General features: G+C 37.2%; 1 protein-coding gene across 3 annotated transcripts in view; it reads right to left on the bottom strand.

Moving 5' to 3' along the window:
* The window catches only part of LOC139939736 (N-acetylneuraminate (7)9-O-acetyltransferase-like), a 37,951-nt gene that overhangs the window by 4,274 nt on the left and 9,302 nt on the right, over nucleotides 1–24,375 (bottom strand). For 2 of the 3 annotated variants that reach the window (XM_071935832.1, XM_071935831.1), the window contains exons 3-21: nucleotides 23,135–23,231; nucleotides 21,180–21,300; nucleotides 19,619–19,675; nucleotides 18,924–18,986; nucleotides 16,356–16,452; nucleotides 15,033–15,104; nucleotides 12,694–12,784; nucleotides 10,960–11,065; nucleotides 9,706–9,833; nucleotides 8,143–8,382; nucleotides 7,497–7,605; nucleotides 6,846–6,935; nucleotides 6,428–6,547; nucleotides 5,463–5,619; nucleotides 4,095–4,174; nucleotides 3,226–3,330; nucleotides 1,793–1,933; nucleotides 1,236–1,313; nucleotides 75–167 (exon numbers count right to left, since the gene is read on the bottom strand). In XM_071935832.1, coding sequence (XP_071791933.1) covers nucleotides 75–167; nucleotides 1,236–1,313; nucleotides 1,793–1,933; nucleotides 3,226–3,330; nucleotides 4,095–4,174; nucleotides 5,463–5,619; nucleotides 6,428–6,547; nucleotides 6,846–6,935; nucleotides 7,497–7,605; nucleotides 8,143–8,382; nucleotides 9,706–9,833; nucleotides 10,960–11,065; nucleotides 12,694–12,784; nucleotides 15,033–15,104; nucleotides 16,356–16,452; nucleotides 18,924–18,986; nucleotides 19,619–19,675; nucleotides 21,180–21,300; nucleotides 23,135–23,231 — 2,045 coding nt within the window. The remainder of the gene's footprint in view (nucleotides 1–74; nucleotides 168–1,235; nucleotides 1,314–1,792; nucleotides 1,934–3,225; nucleotides 3,331–4,094; nucleotides 4,175–5,462; nucleotides 5,620–6,427; nucleotides 6,548–6,845; nucleotides 6,936–7,496; nucleotides 7,606–8,142; nucleotides 8,383–9,705; nucleotides 9,834–10,959; nucleotides 11,066–12,693; nucleotides 12,785–15,032; nucleotides 15,105–16,355; nucleotides 16,453–18,923; nucleotides 18,987–19,618; nucleotides 19,676–21,179; nucleotides 21,301–23,134; nucleotides 23,232–24,375) is intronic. The other variant, XM_071935833.1, reaches the window with a different exon arrangement.

Genomic DNA, 24,375 nt, shown 5'->3' on the forward strand with positions numbered 1-24,375 from the left:
TGAAGAAGATGACAAAGCAACAGGAAACAATGCAGGTTTCAATTTGGAATTTGTATGTTTGAATCATGACTTACCTCCAACGATATTGAGCCAAACCATGCAAAGAATGTGCTGTAGCGTGCACGGACATACCCAGAGGAATTTCTCAAGATAATTATACCTGTCACCTGCATAAAGAGTAAAATGAAATACTGTCAAAAATTTGTTTTTTTAAACATTCATCTGTAACTCAAATATCTAGACCCCAATTTCATAACTCCTAATGACAAGCGCTTTATTCTACATAGAGCTTAGTGGTCTTGGTGCAATCTTTAAGGTACATCCATATGAACACAACGGATGCACATTATGCAGAGTCAGCCTAACTACCATGGGCAGATACCTGACCACTCACCCCTGCAAGGGAAGTGCTGGCTAACCAAATGTGGTTGCACTGTGCGCACACTTGTTAAAAACTTGTGAGCACTTGAAAAATACTTGTAGGGTGCTACATTAGATGTAGTAGTAGAAATGTGATGATTAAAGTATTTGACGCAATCCACTTGAAATGAATCATGTTTGTATATAGTCACCCTAAACTGTAAACAGTCACAAGATCAAAAAAGAATGAGAGGGAGCCACATACATGTACAAAATGACGTGATGCAAATTTTGATCACTCACTCCATGTACACCTCTAAAGCCCTGTTCGCATTGGACTTAATTTGGGTAAACTTACCAAGCCAATGGGTAACTTACCCCTTTTAAGTCCAATGCGAACAGCCCAGCAAGTATTTCAAAGGTGCCCGCTTAAATTGACCAGGTTAGTTTAACCGAGCCGAAAAGTCCAATGCGAGCGCGATCAGGGTAAAAGTCGTCCTGGTAAAAAGCCACATCCAGTCCCCGATCTAACTGCAGCGCCACGTGATTGTGTGATGACACATCGTACGTCATTGTGTACATGGACAGACACTCGGTTGCACTCTCAATGCATTCTCGCTGTCATGTACCCCTACCTGTTTTTCTTAAGTTAGTCGAAATGTGTTTTACCGATCGTGTCGGTTAGTTTACCCTTGTCAATAATCCAAGTGCGGCCGCTGGTAAGTTTCCCCTTTTGGAATGTTAACCACTGTCGCGGTAAAACGTTAGTTCAATACGAACACGGCTTAACACAAAATGGATACATCAAGTTTGGTATGCTAAAGTAGTAACCAAAACTTGAATGAGAGCTAACAGCACAGAAAGTGTATACATACCGGAAGTGCACTGATGTATGTATGGACCTCATTACAATCTGGTTTACTGTAGCAAAGGAAGGAATGTACTGTATATATCTGTAACAACAACAAAAACAAACATCAATTAAAGAAAAACATTTTCATAAATATGGAATTCTATACAAGTTAGTAAAACATGTGTATTTTTGCAATGCTTAGTTGCAAAACATCAGTATCTGGCACATACATGTAAGGCATGCATTAGATCAGAATCATATTGAAATGTGGCAAAAATAATTGTATGAAGAATTCTAGGCTGTCAGATGCAGTTAGCAGGTCACTGTGGAAACAAACTCACAGACGCAGGAGACGTGGAAGATCAAAAGCGTCTTACAATAAGGTGCTGCAAAAGGACACCAGTGCAGAATCAACAGATGAACTGGCCACCCTCATGGAAGACTGAATTACTTGGATAAGCCATACTCGAGCCCGCCTGTGGGCAACCAAGTAAATGGGGGAGTTGTTCATTTTTTAGGCCGATAAAATCTAAGACCAATAATGCCTCTGAGAAAACCCCCATAATATGTAAAACTCACAGCAATAAATAAAGCTCCTACGATAACGCTGACTACTGTCCACGATGTAGAAAATAAGTTTTCTGGAAGGGTATCCTTCAACCTCTTAGTTATTCTCAGGTGGATGTAACCCATGGCAAACAACATCCCATACACTAATATCTGAAATATCAAGCAAATGGAAAAAGGGATGAGTTAGTCAAGAATAAGGGAATCAATGTGTGGTGAAGAGGTTTTCAACTAGTGATTTAATCCCAACGAGGCCTGGTTTTTGATAATTTTACCGAGACGAAGTCGAGGTAAATTATCAAGAACCAGGCTTCGGCGGGTTTAAACCACTAGTTGAAAACCAATTCAACCCACTTTGATTCCCATTCATAAATACCTTTTTGGTTAAAAGGCGTAATAAAGTAAGAAACTCTGTAAAACTTATCCGTTTCCGAGTGCTTGAGCTCTGTATGTTTCCACCTCCATGGTACATGTATGTTCAGTATACATGATGAATGTACATGTACGATGTCCATACGCGTGTTTTCTGGTTCCGTTCGTGCGCATGCGCGTATAGTCTTGGCGCATATTCGCTGGTTTTCCTTTCACAGCGCTGCCAACTCACCGACAGCGCCTGCGTCGCCAGTAACAAGAAACGTCTTGCATCAAGACTAGCGCAGACAACCGGTTATAAACACTGGTCATTATCAACGGTTTAAATACCCCCACGTGACACACTCTCCACCAATAGGAATAGTGAAACTGTCTGAGGTATTTATGAATCAGCATTTAAATGCAATCAATTCTACAACAAGCAAGAGGGAGAAAAAGAACAATATTGGGAATTGCTTTGAAGGGGAGAAATTAACGTGTGGAAGGTAGACTAGTTTAAATCTAGATTTAAAAAGCATCTTTCGGCATGTTATGGATGAGCAGTCTAATTCACCAGACTCAGTGTTGTCAGCAGCAGAGTGCAGTTTTGAATCCCAGTCAAGATATTTGTGCCCTTGAGCAAGGCACTCAACCATAACTGTTCCGAAACTGATTGGAAAACAGTTGAGACAAGGCAACCTATATAACCACACAATGTATATAAAAAGTATTTTATATGATTTGAACCACCCAAATATGTTACAAGAAACATATCCTAAAAATCAATGTCACAGATTGAAGGAAATAAAATTGTCAGGGAAACAAATCCCAATTTGTTTTTGTTCAATCCCAAATAATTTCAAACTTACCCAGTCAGTTTCCCTGTGGTTTATTATTTGAAAACAAACGAGTGCATTTTTTGTAGATGTCAATTTGACAAAGAGCCTTAAATTGTTAATATGCAATTGTTCTTTTCTGCTAAGCAGAAATGACCAAGATTCTGGTAAGCATAATTTTTATGTGCTTAAGCGGCTCTATGAATTAGGGCCCTGGTCATGATCTTTTTTTTTAAATTCCTAGTTAACAATACTCACATATCTGTCAAGTCTCCATCGGAACCACCATTCATAGAGACTCTGACCAGGCCAGTAAAATAACGTGTTTATTGGCCACCACTTAAAAAGAGAATTGAAGAAAATCTGAAACAAATCCAAATAGACATATTACGAACATGAACTTGTAAATACCTGGATTACAAACAAATTTTAACACTGGTGGTAGACAACACACATTGTCAGGATTTAATTTATTAGGTGCCCTCTGAAATGTGCAACAAGACACAGTATACATTTTCCTCAATAATGATCCTTCAAGAACAAAGTATGTTGTGTATTCAGTTTGCAGAAACATCAAGACCTTGTCTTGCTACTTATTTAAGTACCGCAGTGTTGACTTTGGGAGATTACTTAATCTGAAAGAAATGCCAGCTATGTATTCTCATTGGTGTATCCCAGCATAAAATAACAAACCAGTCAAAATGTGGACTCAACTAGTCATCTAAATTGCAAGAGAATAATGAAAGAAAAAAACACACTTGATGTGCAAATTTGTATATTTTCAGATTCCCAATTAAGTATTTTATTGGCTGAGTGAGAAATACCTCTTTCTCAAAAACTATGTTACTTCAGAGGGAGCCATTTCTCACAATGTTTTACACTATCAACAGCTCTCCATTTCACGTTACCAAGTGAGTTGTTATGCTAACAATTATTTTGAGTAATTACCAATAGTAACCAGTGCTTTTAAGCTAAAATATATATTTGAAACAGAAGCTTAGATTATGGCTTTTATGACAGCATCTGATCCCCTTTTGCCTAAACATCAATGTTGAATAGCCTTAGCCAAAGAGAAACAATCTACATGGTGTTGTAGCATTGACTTTCTCAACCCAATATAAACCTACCTCTGACATAGAGAGAACGACACACAATGCAAGCAACCCTCCAAGCTTCATTAACATAAATATAATATGGGATGACTTGGCTGAAACAGATTAGATAAATACACTACATAAGAACATAGAATAAACTGTGAAATGTACATTCCTAGTCGACTACAACATGTATTACTTTGTTGTACACCAAGGTGGTTTCTAATAACATTGTTGAGTGACACTGCAGGGACTTCCCTTGGACCAGTCCTTGAGATGAGAAAATCAAACCCTAAACCAAATAGGCCAGGGCCCACTTTCATAAAGTTGTTAAGCAGAAAATAACACTTGGCAAATTTCTATATTAAGCAAAAAAATGGCTGGGGCACCAGTCACAACATTGTAAACTTAAATGTACTTTTGGCTGGTAACCAGTTTCTGCTAAGTAATATTTGTCTGTGCTTAGCAAGTTTTTGTGCTTACAGGCTTTATGAAATAGGGCCCTGACCAAGGTTTAAGACAAGATTTGGTAAAAGAGTGTCAACATTTGATGGAAATTAAAAACTGGGTGTCCAAATTGTTCACGTAAAATACATTTACATGTAAATGACAGGTAATAAAAGGGCATCCAAATTAAAAACAGGGTTTCCAAAAGACACACAGACACCCCTCATGCTAACACTATGGCCTCTGAGGGCAAATATAATTTGAACAGGCATGTATAAATTGCTTGTGATTGGTATCGTGCCATAGAAACTTGATGGAATTAGTTCACTAATACCCAAGGCACAATTGAAGCGCTGGCCGGGTGGCGTGTGCGATGTCTAGGCATTGACCGGTGTGTAGAGATCAGCGAAAGATCGCGGCGGTCACAGTCACAATTGAAGGTGTCCTGCCTCCTGTTGGCCCAAAGCCCAACCGATATGTGTTGGACGTCGGCCAATCATCGACCGCTTTATTGGCTATCAGTTTGCATCGCCCGATTCCCCAAATTGAGCTGGCAGACACAAGGATAGGGCCACAACTGAAAATGCTTCGAAATCCTTCGCAAACTACTCGCAAACCCATCGTAAGCCAATTGTGACTTGGGTCTAGGAGTCCATTGATGCCAAGTTGGACCGTCCTTGGACCTGGGAGTCCTTTGAACCTGGGAGTCCATTTATGATAAACATTTTAGGACCTGGGTGTCCTTTGGTTTTAGTGTTAACTTTTATAATGTTTGAAGGTTTTATCCAAGTTTTAAAATATGCCAGCTTGCCAAAAAATATCGTTATCTGGCTAAAACAGGTTAATAAAAAACTGTGGCGAACAACAATTAGAAGGTGTTTATTGTTCTTTTATCAGAGTCCGAGTATAATAGTCTATTAGGTTTACACTTGAACTCTGTATTCCAGTACGTACCTTCAGCTGATTCCCTGGTGACTCTTGGCGGAGACGCCATAGTGGCGTAGATAATCAGAAACCAGAATGATATCAGAGGAACAAAGTAGTAAGCCTGATACGGTCTGTTCATCACAATACACAACAGAACTACTAGGAAGTTCTGTCTGAATAAAACCTATCAAAACAAACATAAATCATGTGAAAGCAATTACTATTTAAAAGCCTGCAATGCAAGACAAAGCTGAAAGAACTTGAATCACACATTTTGATCAATGTAGAGTCTTAACTAAAAAATTTCATGACAAGAAAATATACATCTTTAAGAAAGTACATTTGAAAATTTGCGACAAGTATGCACATTTACCATGGATTTGCATTGTAATATTATTAATTTGCTTACAGTAAGCACCAGAAGACTTGCATGCTTTTAAAGGTGTGTCATAGCCGAGCAGTCTATTAAAAAAAACAAGCTCTGGCGTTGTCAGCAACTGAGTGTGGATTTGATCAAGGTACTTAACCTTAATTGCTTTGTAAAAACTTGGGAAGGTGCATTCTGCTCTACCAGCCGGGCTCCTAGTGGATGATACCCACGCCTACATCCTTACAGACTGTGAAGGGGGTAACTCTGTTTCAGCCCCAGGAGTAGGTGGCAATGTGCTCCTGGTGATATTTGATTTGGGTCGACAGCCCAAATCAGTTGAGCCTCTAGCCCTCACCTTGTGATAGTAGGCGATTTATGATCATAAAAAAATAACAAAATTCCTGATAACAGCGCTTTGAAATGAAAATTGCAATGTAAGCACAAAATCAATCACTAAGCAACTCCATTAAATTGAACAAAATATTGCTTAAAGATACATTGTAAAAAAAAGAATGATAAAATTTAAACTTGGAAACATCGGACATCACATTATTACATTGTACCTTAATTACGTGTTTCTTATAACCTTGCCAAAACTTTGTTGCACTTAATTACAACTCACCTGACAAACTCTGACCAGGCCAAATTTCTGTCTGTCCCAGGAGGCAGTAAACTGACCATAGGCCGTCAGAAAGAGATAACATGCCACTAGAACTCTTACATGCATGTAGATGGGAATTTTCTGAAAATCAAAAGGAAATGATTTTTCCAGTTAGCTATCAAGTTTCATGTCAGAGTAAAAATAAGCAACTTTATGCTGGCAAAAAACATCTACATTCAATTAAACTCTATCCTTCTCGATCAAGGATCTCCCCTGAAACTTACGAAATCTTTTGAGCATTAAGTGTTTCAATCTATAAACATTGTGATTCAGTATGCTGGGTCCATGATCAGTATGCAGTCAGTAATCCATCACCCAAAGCCATATAATAAGTCCTATATTGAAGAGGATTTCTGGTAGTATTAGAGGCGGTTCTTACCTTGCTAGCTCCTGTGATATGATAGACAAGTATAATAAGTTGCATCCAACCTTTCCATTCTGTTGTCTGAGGGATGTTCAATACTGATGGCTGTAAAAGGGTGACAAAGAACATTCTCATTATGGTTAACTCGTAATGTCGATAAAATGCTCATGTGGTGGATGGTACATCTTTGGTTTCATTTTTTTATCTGAATCCCCCCCCCCCCAAAAAAAAGAATTCAAACAAAAATTGTGAGGCAAGTGCACAAAAGTTGTAACACAGGGATTCTGTTTGTGCCAGTATAAATGCTTCATCCCAATTTAGTTTCATCAAGGTTTTTGATCTTGACTAAGAATCTTTCAACTAATGACATTACAGAAAATAACAAACAGGCATTAAAGAGAATTGTTAACATTAAAATGTCCATTGTTTGTCAGTCCTTTTGTTTGTGTGTCTGTTTGTTTGGCTGTTTTCTACAAGCTTCTGCTTATCACACAGCCAAATACATGTACTCTATATTTGTCATGCTTATTGCTACTTATTTGAATTGTTTGATTTACTCCAGTATTACCTATATCAGTCGTCATTTTTAAGTATGGAAAGAAATATGTATCTGAACTGAACTAAAAATAAATGAAAACAACTGATCTTCTTTGTTTTCAATCTTACCGTGGGTACTTTTTCAACAAAGAATAGTCCCAGAATGATTATATAAACCAGCGGGACAAAGAAACCTTTGTTGGTGTAATACTTCTGCTCCTTGGGAAGAAGGTCCGTTCTAAATGTAATTAAAAACAAATTTGTTTAAATCGATCTGGAAATTCAGGTAGTGTTGCTTTACATGATGAGGAGGTAATATGTGGTCTTAAAGCTTATAAAATTTAAGCAAGCACAACTGCCTTATTTTATCCCATAATTCAATATTCCCTTAAATACAAATGATGAACTTGCATGTAGAAATTAGAGCATTGGAGCATTTTCTTGGTTGAAAGTTGGCAATTTGGATTGGCCATTATGCTTTTGTGAACCTTTTGCAGGTATTTTCCCGTGGAAGAAAACGTCAACATTATTCAAAATATTAACTTGCATGTAGAAAAATATGTGTTTGAATACTGATTCATTTTAGCTAGGGCCAGAACGTCAGGCCATTAACTACTTTTTGCATATATACCAAAGGTCCTTTTGTAGGCAATTTACAATAGCTTATTTTATTTCCTCAAAAACAATTAATGAAAGAAATCATATCCCTCCAATAAAATGAAGGAAAAAAAAACATACATTATTTCTAGGATTATTTGAGCATGCTCCAGATTACCTGTCAGCAAGAAAGAAGTAGAGAAGAATAACACCAAACTTTGCGAGGGAACTTGTCAATTTATAAGCCTCTAGGATGTACAGGTCGTCCACCTTCCTGTGTTTAAAACCCAACTCAGGATCCCTGGTATTAGAGCCCTCATGGTTATGGAGTTGATCTCCTGGAATGGAGACTAGCTCCTGGGGAGGAGTTGTCGCAATGTGACGTAGACGAACTTTCAGACCAAGAGAAACAATTCCACTGCAGAATAATAATAATAATAATAAATAATTTTGAGAAAGCGCCTTTTGCAAAAGTTACAGAGCGCTGTACAGAGTATCAACAAATAAACACAAATTGTAATAACTTAGCTTAGCATAAAAGAAATGAGTTTTTTAACATGACTTTGAAGGAATCAAGAGATAATGCCTCAAGGATGTTAAGAGTGAGATTGTTCCATAATGAAGATGCACTGGCTGTGTGAAGGCTCGTTGGCCATACCGCGTATAAGTGAGGGGTGCAGGGGACAAGCACTAATTGGAAGTAGAAAGAAGAACGTAGATTGCGAGATCTGTGAGCTTTGTTAGAAATTAGGTTATAGAGATAAGTAGGGGCGAAACCATTTCTGACTTTAAAATACAAGGAGGAGGACTTTGTATTAATTTATCTTTGTCAAAGAAGACTTGATCATTGCATGTGGGATTTGATTTGATGGGCTGTTTCTGGTATTAATGGAAAAGCTTTGAGACTAAATATTAATGAAAATAATGGTTTCTTGCATAGCGCTCATATTCGTCAATCGATGACGTTCAATGTGCTTAAACATTCAGTATTTTCCTGCATGGTATTGTGGAGCAAATTTTTTGAAGTATAACACCAATTCCTCTTACAAAGTACCATGTACTGTAATGGTTTACATGTACAAGGTTATGTGGCGCAATATGCAGCCAATCAAACCAGGAACACCTGGGCAAACCCCTTCTTTTAATACAATATGCACTGGGTTCTTTTATATGCATTACACAACACCCGAAGGATGCAGCAAAATGGTTAAGCGTCTTGCTTACGGACACAAGTGTCACGACCGTGACTTGAACCCACACTCTGCTGAACAGAAACACCAGAGCTTGAGTCCGATGCTCTTATCGGCCAAACTATGAAGATGTGGCCACAACCAAACAAACTTTGAGTAAAACAACAAGCTCTTGAACAAGCTCTTGCAGTATCCATACACAGGATCATTGATTTGGCCAAGCTGTATTGAATCTTCCTCTATTAGATACAAATGTTCTCTTTTTCATGAGTAAAGCTCTCAGTAAGGTACATTAGGATCTGAAAAATGTTCTTAAAATTGCAAAGTATTGACCCCTTGCACGCACGTCACACGTGGCGACTGATGCCACACTCACCATGTTGGTGGTCAATAGGCTTACGTGTAAACGCCGCGTCACCTAAAAATGCGCACTTCACTGAATAACATGCGTTGACATTGACCACCAAAATGGCGCATCCAAGATTTTTCTGATGATGACGTCAGGTCAAATGGATCAATTGGCATTTGACAATTTCCAATAGTTGACTTACCATAAAGCGAAGAAGCACAGTGCAATAATCTGCAGCATATTTGGTGTGAAGTCTGTTCCAGCACAACATGTTGTCGCTGAAGGTTTGATCTTGGCATTACACACCAAGTTCAGCAACAGATCGGCATCCTGAAATCAAAGAATTGTATTGTTACAATAGGACATAACCAGTGTACTTCTTATATAGCGTATAAGCCTAACATACATGTATATATACGACATCAATGTGTCGGTGAACTTTAACCATGCAGTCTTCGGCTTCACCAAACTCTTCCTTACTTAGGATAAATATTAGTCCCAGCCTTGCAACGTAACATGGAAACCTTAAGATTAATCCTAAGTTAGGACTTTTATTAGTTATTAGGATTAATCCTAGTATTTTGTGAAACCGGTTGCTGGTCTATTGCATGTGGCCTTTGGACCCTTTCCTTCTGTTCTGGACGAATCTGCGTGTTTTCTAGCAATTATTTCACTTGCCATCTGAGGGAAAACTTTTCTTGCTGCAAAACACCTTCAAAATGGACCACACTAGTACAAGAAGTTTAGTACAGTGAACCTACACTCAACATTCTCCCATTCGGACTTAGTTGGGAAATAGTTTGGAGGTATTGGGATCTGTTACAGTGTTGTAAAGTTTTTGCAAACTACTGTCTTTTGTCCTTTTGCTGTCAGATGCAAATTATTATAAACAACCATGTATGTTTGGTTTGCAGTATTACCATGTGTATAACTACTTTGCGGTGTAGATTATGTTCTTTTTTGTTTTTGTTTTAATTCCGGAGACTTCTCAGTTCTGAAAAGAACAGTCCTGCTTATAAACTACTACCTGGGAGCCTAGGAAGGTAGGAAATTGGCTGGGACTACTACTTTGGTGAAGTGGATCAAAGGGGACCTCTCATTATGAACTTCTCTGCCGCGGAGTTAGTTCTTAAGTTATTTTTTAAATGCAAATGCACAATTACGATTTGTCTTTGTCTTTCTCTCAGTGAGCTTCAGTGTGAGTGTTTAGCAAGAGATTTCAGCTAAGTGCACCCAATGGTGCATAGAGAGACATGGGCCAAATTTCATAGAGCTGCTTAAGCACAAAAAGTAGCTAAGCACAACAACTTCATGCGTACCAGCATTGGGTACCAGCCACATAAACAATTTTTGACTGGTATCTTGCCCTCTTTTGCTTAGCAGGACGTTTTAAAGCAATTGACAAAAGCAGCTCTATGAAATTTGGCTCTGTACATGTATGTTAAATAATACTCACTGTCTCCAATGTCTCATCACTCATGTGCAGTCCATCTGTTGTATCATATTTAGATAAGTTAGATGTTTTAATTGCGGAATACCACAGTTTCACTTTTGTGTTTTCTCTGTAAATAATCATAGCACACAGAGGCTGTTTGTTTAACACTTCAAACATCCTATTACTTTTCATTTTAAGAGCTTCCTACCATGAGAATGAAACCAAATGTTCACATATTATAACACAGTGGATGAAATTATCCACGTCTTACTTGCTGTGAGACTGACATCCCCCTTCTACATGTTCTAGAAATGAACTGCATTTTAATAGTCTGTATTTGCTTGTGTTTTAATTGCGGAATACCACAGTTTCACTTTTGTGTGTTCTCTGTAAATAATCATAGCACACAGAGGCTGTTTGTTTAACACTTCAAACATCCTATTACTTTTCATTTTAAGAGCTTCCTACCATGAGAATGAAACCAAATGTTCACATATTATAACACAGTGGATGAAATTATCCACGTCTTACTTGCTGTGAGACTGACATCCCCCTTCTACATGTTCTAGAAATGAACTGCATTTTAATAGTCTGTATTTGCTTGTGCGTTTTAATGATGAGATCTAAAACTATACGTCTTGAAAAAGCAACAGAGGCAATGTCCTTTATATTTGCCTTGGTGCCTCTTGAAATACAGGAATTCAACAAAATCAGTGCTTCTCGTCTTTGAAATTCTGACCTTAACTTAACAGAAGTAACAAGGGCAAATGCCTTCATGTCCCTCAACATGTAAGATCTGTGGTAAAACCATGGACATGAGATGAAAGAGAAAAGATTTTTTCTTGGTGATACCCTTGTCTCTTGTGGGAGAGTATGGGCTCCGAAAACAGCTTACTGTGTTTCTTTCTCAGAATTCAAACCTTTACAGTTGAACTGGATGAAAACTTTTTCCAAGTCTTTTGTCATTCAACCCTTTGAAAGGTGCCAATGAAAGTTATAAATGTTCTCGTACAAGTGGCACACCAAGTAAATAGACTGAACGGATCACTATTCACAATGGTCTTCAGCTCACAGCTTGAAACAAACTAAATAACCTGAAATGTCCCCAGGAGCTCTGAGCGGATACGAGCACCGCGGACTCAAGCGTTTCTGTTCAGCACAGTCTGGATAAGAGTCTCGGTTATTGCTGTGTTCGGATGGGACAGAAAGCCGTTGTTACTGTGTGTTGTGTAACAAACGTTAAAGAACCCAGTACACCTATTGAAAAGAGAAGGGGTTCGCCCGGGTGTTCTTTGTTTAATTGGCAGCATATTGTGCCACAGCACCTTGTAAACCATTACATGGTGCTAGGTAAGGGAATTGGTATCATACTAATCATGTAGCTCCAAAATACATTGCATGAAAATACTGAATGTTGAAGCGCCTTGAGTGTCACTGAGTGCCCTCTATAGACGATGTGACCTATGTTTACATTCAAACCGCCCTCTGTTGACAAAACACTGTATAGGTCATGTTTCGCTGGGCAAAAAGATGCGTAGTCATGGTAAGAATGCATACACTTTCTAGCTGGCTGCAAAAACACAAAGGTTTTGCCCGGTGGTATGCGCACGAATCATGTTATGGTTTTCGAGTGACGTCAGAGGTCACATCGTCTATAATAAGAAGCCAATATTATTTTAAAGACACATTTTCTTGAAATAACAAAGTGGTGTTTCAAGCATTGAGCCCTACATAAGATTGAGTATAATATCTTACAAGATGTCAGCTGCAGCATCATTGTACATAGTCACCCGTTCATTGGTGATCATACTGCGGGAGCCAACTAGCAAATGCTCCTGTACTGGGGCTGCAAATGAAATAAAGAAACCATGAATTGTTACATTTCCTATCAATTTTTACTTCTATAAACATTTATTTTATATAGATTTAATGACTCATAGTTACATACTCTGGGTCCAATTTCATAGAGCTGCTTAAAGCCATTGGACACTTTCGGTAAACAGTATTGTCTAAGGCCCACACTTCGTGTTTCACAACTTTATATAAAATATCAAACCTGTGAAAATTTAGGCTCAATTGGTCATCGGAGTCGGGAGCAAATAACGGGAAAACCCACCCTTGTTTCCGCACGTTTCGTCGTGTCATGACATGTGTTTAAAATAAATCCGTAATTCTCGATATCGAGAATTGATATTGTTTTAATGTTTTCTCAAAAGTAAAGCATCTCATGGAATAATATTTCAAGAGAAGTCTTTCACCATTACCTTCTGTGAACCCTGTAAGTTATTTATAAATCTGTGAACTTTTAATTTTTTTTCTGTAGAAAATATTACTTTACAGCGCCAGGAGCGTCACTGAGTGACAGACATGTGCGCTATACTAGAAGCCACAATTATTATTAACTATTATTATTACATGTGACTATTGAGCAGCAATGAGCAAGATACCAGTCACAATTTTGACATGTGACATGGTAGGTTGGCTGTAAACTTTATTCTGGTGAGAGTAATCTTGTTGTGCTTTTTTTGTGTTCAAGTTGAAACTTCGCCCAGGAATGCTAGTAACTAGTAGACTAGAAATCAACATAATAGGCTACAATTGGTAAACCACCAAGACTAAACTTCGCCCAGGAATGCTAGTAACTAGCCTTGCTCAAGGCAGTCGAATTATTTACTCCGAAAAAAGACCGCCGCTGTATAAAAACCCACCCGTATTCACTGTGCGTAAAACCCACCCGTATTCACTGTGCGTAACATCACACGACACGATGCCCCCGTACACTATCCGCATCCCATGCGGAGGCCGTCAGGCCGACAGCCTTGTAGGATCTGTGTTGAAGCCACTGACCTCATTACTATAATAAGCGAGGAGTTCCCACGGTCAGCTCATTACCATAATGCCCGCGAAAGACGAGACATGTTTACCTCACACACCACCACCACGGACGCATGATAGGGTCCAAAGGTCGTGATAAGGGAAGTGCGTGATTGGACGTCAAAATGAATAATTCATTTGCCTCACATCCTGTGTTGTCTGACGAACGATATACATATTCATGAGCTGCATACTAGCATATCCTAGAGCCCCCCAATTTCGTCCACTATTGGAATTTTTTCAATACAACACATTAAAACGGGAAGATACAGATCCGACAAGGCTGTCGGCCTGACGGCCTCCGCATGCGGTTAGTGGTGTACGAGTGCGATGACTTGTGTGAACAGTATTCGTGCGATGTGACAGTATGTATACGGGTGGGTCATTCGGTGTGATCGCACACACCGTGCACAGGGTATACGGCGGGTGGGTTTACAGCTGCGTCTTTTCGGAGCGAATAATGCGACTGCCTTGAGCAAGGCTAGCTAGTAACTAGTAGACTAGAAATCAATATAATAGGCTACAATCGGTAAACCACCAAGACTAACCTTTGCCCAGGAATGCTAGTAACTAGTAGACTAGAAATCAACATAATAGGCTACAATTGGTAAACCACCAAGACTAAACTTCGCCCAGGAATGCTAGTAACTAGTAGACTAGAAATCAACATAATAGGCTACAATTGGTAAACCACCAAGACTAAACTTTGCCCAGGAATGCTAGTAACTAGTAGACTAGAAATCAACATAATAGGCTACAATTGGTAAACCACCAAGACTAAACTTTGCCCAGGAATGCTAGTAACTAGTAGACTAGAAATCAACATAATAGGCTACAATTGGTAAACCACCAAGACTAAACTTTGCCCAGGAATGCTAGTAACTAGTAGACTAGAAATCAACATAATAGGCTACAATTGGTAAACCACCAAGACTAAACACTTACTAACACCAAGTGTTCTCATTTCTGATAGGATTCTAGGATTTTTACAGCTTAATGTATTAGAAGACAAAGCATTATTCAAATATTTCTATGTATCAATATCATATCAAAGAAATAAAGACAATTTGACTTTAAGTGATGTAGTGTCTGACTCATGGATGTAACAACAGTTGTCATCAGTTAACTGTGTATTCAAACCAATAGTCTGACAAGACTAAAATACTTGCAAGAACTTTGCAATTTTGGGGTACAATGTAAGATTTAGTGATTGTACAAACCTTGCATCATCCAGACTATTTTGGTTTCCTCTGTTGTCCGCTGCAGTTCTGGTCTAAGCTGAGTCAGATTTACTGTAGAATTAAAACAAAGAAAGAGAACATTAGGCCTAGTTGTGTAAGTTGTTACATGTTTTAATATCGGAAAATAGAATTAGCTGCTGCAACAAACTTACCAACCAAATGGACTGATGGTATAAATGCAAAAAATAGTTAATGGCCTGACGTTTCAATCCTAGCAGAGTCTTTCTCGCAGGCTATGTTTTAAAATCATAAATTTTTCATACATTTATGGACACTACATTATATAACCAGATCTAACGATTCAGTTAACATTGAAATTTGTACATCAGAGATGGCACTCATCTTGTTTTCCCACCCACCAGCCAGACAAGTGAACCCTGACTTTTGAGTACATGTGTCTGTAGGCCTCGTTTGCCAAATCGTTCACCAGTCCGTATGTGTTCAATCAAATCTAATCTCAGCACAAACACACTCATTACCAGCTACTTAGTTTTACAAGTACCTACCTGGTGCAGACTTTTCCTCTACAATTCTTTGCTACATGTATATTGCCCCCCCCCCCCCCCTCCCCTCTTTCACCTCTGCTGTTTCTGTTTAGCAGAGTGTGTGTTCGAATCTCAGCCGTGACACTTGTGTCCCTGAGCAAGACACTTTTGCTTATCTCCACCCAGGGGTAAATGGTACCTGTGAGGGCAGATATGGTTCTTGTGATTGATTTAGCTCAGTGTGCTACATATTTGGCGGCACAGGCTGTTTACTCCCCAGGGAGCTGAGATGGTTTAAAGCCATTGGACACTTTCAGAACAGAATTTATTTTTAAAGTTCACAGATTTACAAATAACTTACAGGGTTTACAGAAGGTAATGGTGAAAGACTTCTCTTGAAATATTATTCCATGGAATGTTTTACTTTTTGAGAAAACAGTAAAACAATACCAATTCTCAATATCGAGAATTACGGATTTATTTTAAACACGTCATGACACGGCGAAACGTGCGGAAAAAAGGGTGGGTTTCCCCTTATTTTCTCCCGACTCCAATGACCAATTGAGCCTAAATTTTCACAGGTTTGTTATTTTATATAGAAGTTGTGATACACGAAGTGTGGGCCTTGGACAATACTGTTTACAGAAAGTGTCCAATGGCTTTAAGGAATAAAAAGGCCTAGTGATCAGGGGTAAAAATGTTGGAAGCTCTTCAAGACATGGTGCATAAAGCACTATAAAAAAAAACAATTATTATGATTATTATTATCAGTAGTAGTGTTATGGAGACTGACATCCTACCAGGGTGTATAACTAACCTGTATATTGTTCAAAGGCTTTATGAGCACCATTGTTGAGTTTGATGGTCCATGTTGCATCTCCTAACACCACTAATACAGGCTTCTTAGAAGCAGACTGAAAACAAACACAACATTTATCAAGTAATTTCATTTGAGTACATCCCAAATATTCATCGGAAACAACCCCTTACCTAATAAACCCGCAATAAATAATGAAATGAAACATGTTACCAACCAAATACAAAGTAATGTTGGGGGGGGGGGTGAGGGTTAAAAAGCATATTAAATGGTAAACATTTGGTTATAGCTTTTTCTATGCTTAGCATATCTGCTCGTCTTGACTCAATTGTCAAGACATTGACTTATGAACCTTTTGTTGCCCTGTTGAGTGAAATATTCCATATTTCCACCAATGTAAATATTCTCACCAAAGCACTCATACACATTGTCATTCATTACATATGAAAGCCAGCCTAGTAAATTTATCTGGTAAGCAAAAATGTGCTGAGAACAAGTCATGTGTATAGCCCCCAAATTGTTTTTGTTGAGCCATATTTTACTGTGCTGAGACAAACTGTGTGCCCATCTCATTGCTTTGTTTCCATAACTATATAAAATTGAATCCAAGAGGTTCAACTTGAGGTGAACAATCCAAAACTAAATGTAGTTTACATTACATTTAAAATTCTCTCAAAATTTTGTAACAACAAACATTGATGAGTTTTGATTAACATTTCCTTATATAAAAACAATTTGTCTCAGGAGACGAAAATTATTTTAGCATATTATGTACAATGTATAATTACCAGTACTGTACTTACCAGTAAATCAAAGGCACTGGACACTATTGGTAATTACTCATACTAATTGTTAGCATAAAGACTGGCATAAAAACGATCAATGGAGAGCTGTTGATAGTATAAAACATTGTCAGAAACGGCTACCTCTGAAATAATATAGTTTTCGAGAAAGAAGTAATTTTTCCACTAAAGTATTTGAGTTTCATTTTGACACCTTTAAAATGAAGCATCTGAAAGCACACAACTTCGAGTGACAAGGGTATTTTTTTCTTCCATTATTATCTTGCAACTTCAACCACCAATTGAGTTCAAATTTTCACAGGTTTGTTATTTTATGCATGTTGAGATACACCAAGTGAGAAGACTGGTCTTTGACAATTTATTACCAAAAGTGTCCAGGGTCTTTAAGCGACTCTCCTGAAAATATCACTCTGTAATTTTCACTTTTTGTCTCAAAAACTTCTACAGGTACATTATCTTACATACAACTTCATTCACAGTGAGTAAGGATTCATGTCATGGCCAGAAACTTGGATCTACAAAAGGTATCAAAACCCTGTAACCGCGCAATCCCACTTACAACCGGTGCCAGCTCAAGCTGCCTCTGATCCACCTACATGTAAATGGTGTCAGCTCTTCATGAAAGAGTCTGGTGGTTTTTCCGCACCTTCGAATACTCCTTTGTATTGTATAAAGTTCAAGGTTTCTTCTTGTGTGTTTCCAGCACTGATTTGCCTGCCCGTTCGAATGAGTATTTGAGATACATATTACAGTTTTTAAAAAATAGTTGATTTTGATTCCTGTTTACCACGAGAAAGGGTGTGATCCACACCGACAAAACGCTCTACTCTGAAACCCACACCATGTGCTATTATCAGGACTCAACAAGTTTTTATGTTGATAGTGACACCAAAAAGTTGATAAAAGTCTAAATTTTGATATAAACTACCAATGCCTTATTTTACTAATAATCAAGATTAGGCGCATAACTCAAGTTGATTAGTGGGTTTTTAATCTTAATTTATATTGACCAATAATACAGGAGAGGAAAGGATAGTACAGAAAATAAATACAAATATTTATCACAAAAATAAGGCGTTCTTGTAGAGTTGCTGATCCTTGAACTGAATTTGATTCTGCATGACCGCTTGGTTCATGGTTCATGATTTCACTTCCACTCATGGTTTGAGCCGGAAGACACTTTTAGGCAGAGACTATAATAGTTGGGTACATTTACAGGAAAGAAAATCTTAGATGCACAACACTTAACGACTCAACAGGTTCAAAATGTGCTTGTTCAGTAATGGACATTGGACTCTGTACACATTTACGTTTAAATGCACTGTACACGTTTGGTAATTGTCAAAGACCAGCGTTCTCACTTGGTGCATCCCATTATAACCATACAATAACAAACCTGTGAAAATTTGGACTCAATTGGTCATCGAAGTTGCAAGAAAATGATGAAAGAAAAAACACCCTTGTTGGACAAATTTGTGTGCTTTCAGTAGGAATAAAAGACTTCTAGCTAGAAGTCTTTTAATATTTTAGTGAGAAATTACCTCTTTCTCAAAAACTACATTACTTCAGAGGGAGCCGTTTCCCACAATGTTTTATACTATCAACAGCTCTCCAATGCTCGTTACAAAGTCAGTTTTTAAGTTAATATTTGTTTTGAGTAATTACCAAACGTGTACCTTCCCTTTTAACACGATATATTCCCCAATAAGTAAACCAATAAATAATTACAAAGAAATATAAGTTTACACAGGGAATGTGAACTTACCAAAATGTTGTTGGTGTAAGCTTTAATCAGTGAGTTGTTGACTTCTGGATGCCATAGAAACTCCTACAATGTAAACAGAATAGAGACAAACATTTATACTAAACATTTGCAGACCCATAGCTGTTAGGATTATACAAAACATTGGGGAATATTGTTTCCCCCCACCTTAACACCGACAGTACTAAGTAATTTCTCTGAGTTCTGTAATCCACAGGCAAATCGCTCAAGAGAGAATCGAACCCAAGACCTTAACCATTCTAGAGCAGATATCTTACCACTAGCCCAGTGGCTAGAGCTAGTTTAACTATGTTTTAGGGGGAAAAAACAAACACCATTCCTCATCCCTGAAGCAAAATTAACATCCGGAACATTTTCAGTATTATTAAATGTTATGATATTGAAATGATTTACAAAGTATTCTTGAAAGGCCTTCTTAGAAAAGGGCATTGTTCGCAATCAGAACCTAACTGCTAAAAGGAAAGATTTTGATCAGTGTTATGGAGTTTTTTTAAACTAAAGTTAAGCTGAACTGTTGGTAGCTTAGTCATTATACATACTTAGATACAGTAACATACTTATCTATCTGGAATTTCAAGTACCAAGTCTTGCTTGCCCCTTTCTATAATTTACAAAATGATGGTCAACACTATTTTCATATGCACATATTCATATTAGAGTTTGATGAAATTACTTACGGAGTGTGATTTTGTGTTTGCGTCAATGTGTAGGAGGTCTTCATGCTGTTGGAAAAACTATAAGTGATTAAATACATCAATTTGCAACAAACTCAAAATTCATTAAATATACATTGTCTTTCCAAAAGAAGAATTATGAGTAGTTTGTTAAGGAAATAATTATAAATCATATAACAAAACAAAATTAAATATCAAAATTAAAAATGTAACTACTCTGTTCAATCATACTGTATAATAATATGAGAACACATTACACATGATGTAGATTTTGTCAACTCTTTGAGGGACACTTTTAAACTTCATTAATGTTTTGTTTTTTACATTCAATGTGCACAATTACATAGTTAAAACATGAAAATTACGGACAGAAACTTGTTATTTGGCAGATTCAACACTCAATACATGTACAATAGCTTCCAGTAGTCTTGGCTTCCAGTATCTTCAAAACCAAAGGTAAAGAAAAATTGTACCCCTTTATTCTCACCATTTCATTTTCATTTTCACATAAATCTATATCAGTATAGTATAAACAAACACACATGTTGACTTTTTCTGTAATACTCTACAAATATTAGTATCTCTGGAAACCAACAGCTGAACCAATAATTTATATGTATTTTCAGTGAATGCATGCATCGAGGGCTTTCTCCAAATCTGAATTTTTAAAGATCAAGTTATATTAAAACTATTTTATTTTTTTATAAAACTATTCTTTTTCATTCAATTTGGGTCCATGCTGATGCAGACCAAGGTACTTTTCTGAACATAATAAAACTTTAAGGCAGTCACATTTTCTGAGACATCATGAATTCAGTCAGTTACCAGTAATTGTTTTTATGTATAAAAGTGAAAAGGAATACTTAAAAAACAGTTATAACTGGACATTTCAGAATGGTTTGTGACCATCTTGTTATTTTGATTGAGAAACGTGCCAAGTCTGAGAATGATAATCTTGGGACAAACATCCTACATGATGTGTTCATCAACTTTATTTGGCAATGGTATGTAAAATTATACAGAAGCAATGCAGTATGCCTTATGGTACACTGTTGAATTAGTCTGGTGCTGTGGGTTTAATACTGGATCTCACATCGATATTACATTATAGAGTGGCCTGTCACATTCCAGTCAAACATCAATGGTGTCTGATATGATAAGACGTTTCTGATCGGATTTGAAATATGATCAGCCAGGAATGGTTGAATATGTAGCTTACTGTTGGGATATATTTCAGGTTTCTACACAATGATAGAGGTAGAAGTAGATAGAAGTAGAGGACACAATGGGAAGGACACAAATGGCAGCAAAAAACAAATTCTGACTCTTATGGCAAAGATAACTTTCTTTTTAAAGGAATAAATTAAAGGGAAATTACATCACTGATATTTGCTGTATTTTTATTAAAAGAAAAATGTGGATTTGTGGGGCAGGATTAAATATCAAACATTATTCATGTTTAAATTTGTGAACAATTCAAAAATAAAGTTCCATAAATTTTGTCGGGTATCCAAAAACAAATGCCCTTTATCAAGAAAAAAAAAAAATTGTTTTTTTTACTCACAAATTTTCCTTGTTGTAAAGTATCTGATGTTATCCTTGATGTGAAAGTGAAATACAGCTGGCGCATTCGGGAATCCCCAATAAACACCACATGCTGGTCTTGAAAACATTTCTGCGAATCTCTGCTCATAGAGTAAAAGATAACAACTATGAGAAATGGAAGTAAAAGCTGTTCAAATGTGAAAGAACATGTAATGTAGTATTCTATTGTTACATGTTCACAAACAAAAAGTGTTGCAGTTTAAAACAACAATGAAACAATGGTCTAGGCATTCTAGTGGAAGCTGAATGTGTTAAATTCAGAATACCTCTGATTGTTTTCTCCAGGTACACTGATCAGATATTGAGTTTTTACATCAATAACTTTCCGTAGACCAGGAGTCAAATTTTATATTGCACCGAAGGCCCTAGGCCAGTGGTTTCAGCCTCGGTCCTGTTAACTGAGGACAGGACAAGTCCTACGATCTTCTGTTTCATAATCTTCACTATCAAAAAAATAATGATATTCAAATGTTGATTATGAGTCTGATTGTAATACCTGTAATACCTTTCAATGCTGTCGAGTATCAAAGTCTACTGACTCATTTAAGACAAATGTGATCAATCTTCAGGTTAAAGACCAGTCTTCTCACTTGCTGTATCTCAAAATATACATAAAATAACAAACCTGTGAAAATTTGAGCTCAATCGGTTGACGAAGTTGCGAGATAATAATGAAAGAAAAAACACCCTTGTCACACGAAGTTGTATGCTTTTAGATGGTTGATTTCGAGACCTCAAATTCTAAACTTGTGGTCTCGAAATCAAATTCGTCGAAAAATACTTCTTTCTCGAAAACTACGTCACTTCAGAGGGTCCCCTTTCTCACAATGTTTTATACCATCAACCTCTCCCTATTACTCATTACCAAGTAAAGTTTTATGCTAATAATTATTTTGAGTAATTACCAATAGTGTCCACTGCCTTTAATAATCTCTCCATCTCATTACTCATAAATTGTGGGATCACTGTCAAACTGCTTAAATGACAATTTATTATGATCATTTATGGAAATTTGAAACTAAAATGAAAGGCAATTCGGTAAACCATAAAATAAATGTTATTAATCATGCAAATAATTCAAATGGCATAGAATATTGACTCAACAAGTGGATTCATACTGAAAAGCATAGGGCAAAGAAAAGCAAGTTGTCTGCGTCATGAATTCCATGTTATATGAACTTCATGTATTGGCCCCTCGCACTGATGTCATGTACACAGTTACTGTATCATCAATGGTTGTCTTTTGGAAGTCAAGATGCATAAATATATGGTACTTGTTTCTTTGTTTGTTTGTTGGGGTGTTGGGTAAATTGTTTGTTTGTTTATTTGTTTGTTTAGATGATCATTTCTTCAAGGGAACTCCACACAATGGGATAGGCCTAAATGCCAATAGCCAATCTCTCCCATACAAACATTGGTTTAATGTCTATGATTTTGAATTCCACGAATCAAGAAAGTGTGATTCTATATTTATCTAGACGACAATGCTTATTCTAGTCATTGTGAATCAGCGATTGTTCATCCCTAGCTCTATCCGGTTCATCTAAACTGCACACGCATTGCCAAAAATGTGCACTACACAGTAATACACAACTCAACTCCCAAAATGGAGCAACCAAGATTGTTTTGCACTTCGGTGTCAAGTGAAATGTGTCAATAGACATTATAAACCAAAGGGTTCTAGCTGTACATGTCCCTCAGGCTATTCGGAAACACCCATTTCATATGCCCAGGGATAGTATTTCATAGAACTGTCAAGATCTTTCCCACATCCAGCATTGTTAATAAGTCATTGGTAATAATATTTCATCAGCAATAATATTCTCCATGGACCCTTGTTCCACCACACTTCCATATCAAAGAATAACAGCCCTAGGAATAGGATGTGAATTGTGAGAGCTCAGCTGTACTTACATGTGACTATATTTATGCATCATGCAGCCAGCAGGTTGCCAAGCCAAGGGGCCCAGATAACGACCATCTCGTAAAAGATCCATACATGTGTCTCTGCCTGTAGAATACATGAGAAAAAAAACAACAACCATGAAATACAAGTGATGTTCCAATTTAAAGAGAGGGTATAGCTTTGGTAATTACTCCCCAAATGATTAACCATTAAAAATTGCTTGGTAAGAAGCACTTTAGATATTGATACATTTTGAGAAGAAAAAAAATCCCTTGAAAGGAATGTGGTTTTAGAGGGTGGATTTAAAAACATTTCAATCTGAGAAACATTTTTGAATTACTCAGATTTCGGATTATTTTTCCAGCGAAGACATTACAGCTTCAGAGTTTTGGCAATAATATCTCCAAAACATTTTTCAAATTTTTAGAGACTAGTTTTATTAAAACTAAAACTACAGTAGGCCCCCTATACAGAAGAAATTGCTATGGTCCAAAGTAATTGAAAAAAAACATCATTTAAAGTTGGGTTGTTTCAACTGCTCTTCATTTTTCAATTAACACAATTAGTCACAAAAAAACTCACTTTCTCCAACACAGTGACAATGAAATCTTCTCAAGCTGGCTCAATTTAAATAATAATTTTCCAAAATGATTTGTCTTTAGCTCAAATTCATAGTGAGGTCATTGATTCTGTTGCCCCTTTTGACCTTGGTGCCCTTAAAATGTAACAATTGTCTTCCATCAATCTTTGCACAGTTTTTCTTGGGAAAACTGCTGTTAACAATTTAACATGATTACGGTGGCAGTGAAGCTTTAATACACTCAACAATTTTCCGGGATTCCCCCCCCCCCCCCCCCCCCCCCCGGAAAATGGCTCTGTAGTCTGGTTGTGAACTGGGTTGAAGGGAATGGAAGGGACTTGCCCTGTAAAATCACTTCTGTAATATAATTCTGTTTGGGAATGGAAATTGGCCTATCTTCTAAAAAACATTATTCAGTATGGATGTTATTAAAGGGACGGTAATCACTAATAAAATTAACTGGGAAAAAATCACTTGCTAAGAAGTACAGCAGCTTTCAATAGTGTAAAGCACTTTGAAAATCATTTCATTTCAGAGTAATGTTGTTTTGGAAGAAGATAAAAATTTGTTTCCCCAAAATTTGAACCTGAAAATGTTACAGTCAGATAAGTTTCTCAAATTGTGTGTTCCAATTGCCGACTATTCTTCCTGCATTGACACTAACTGTTC

The sequence above is a fragment of the Asterias amurensis genome, chromosome 7, assembly GCF_032118995.1.
Source record: "Asterias amurensis chromosome 7, ASM3211899v1".
In the NCBI taxonomy this organism is placed as follows: Eukaryota; Metazoa; Echinodermata; class Asteroidea; order Forcipulatida; family Asteriidae; genus Asterias; species Asterias amurensis.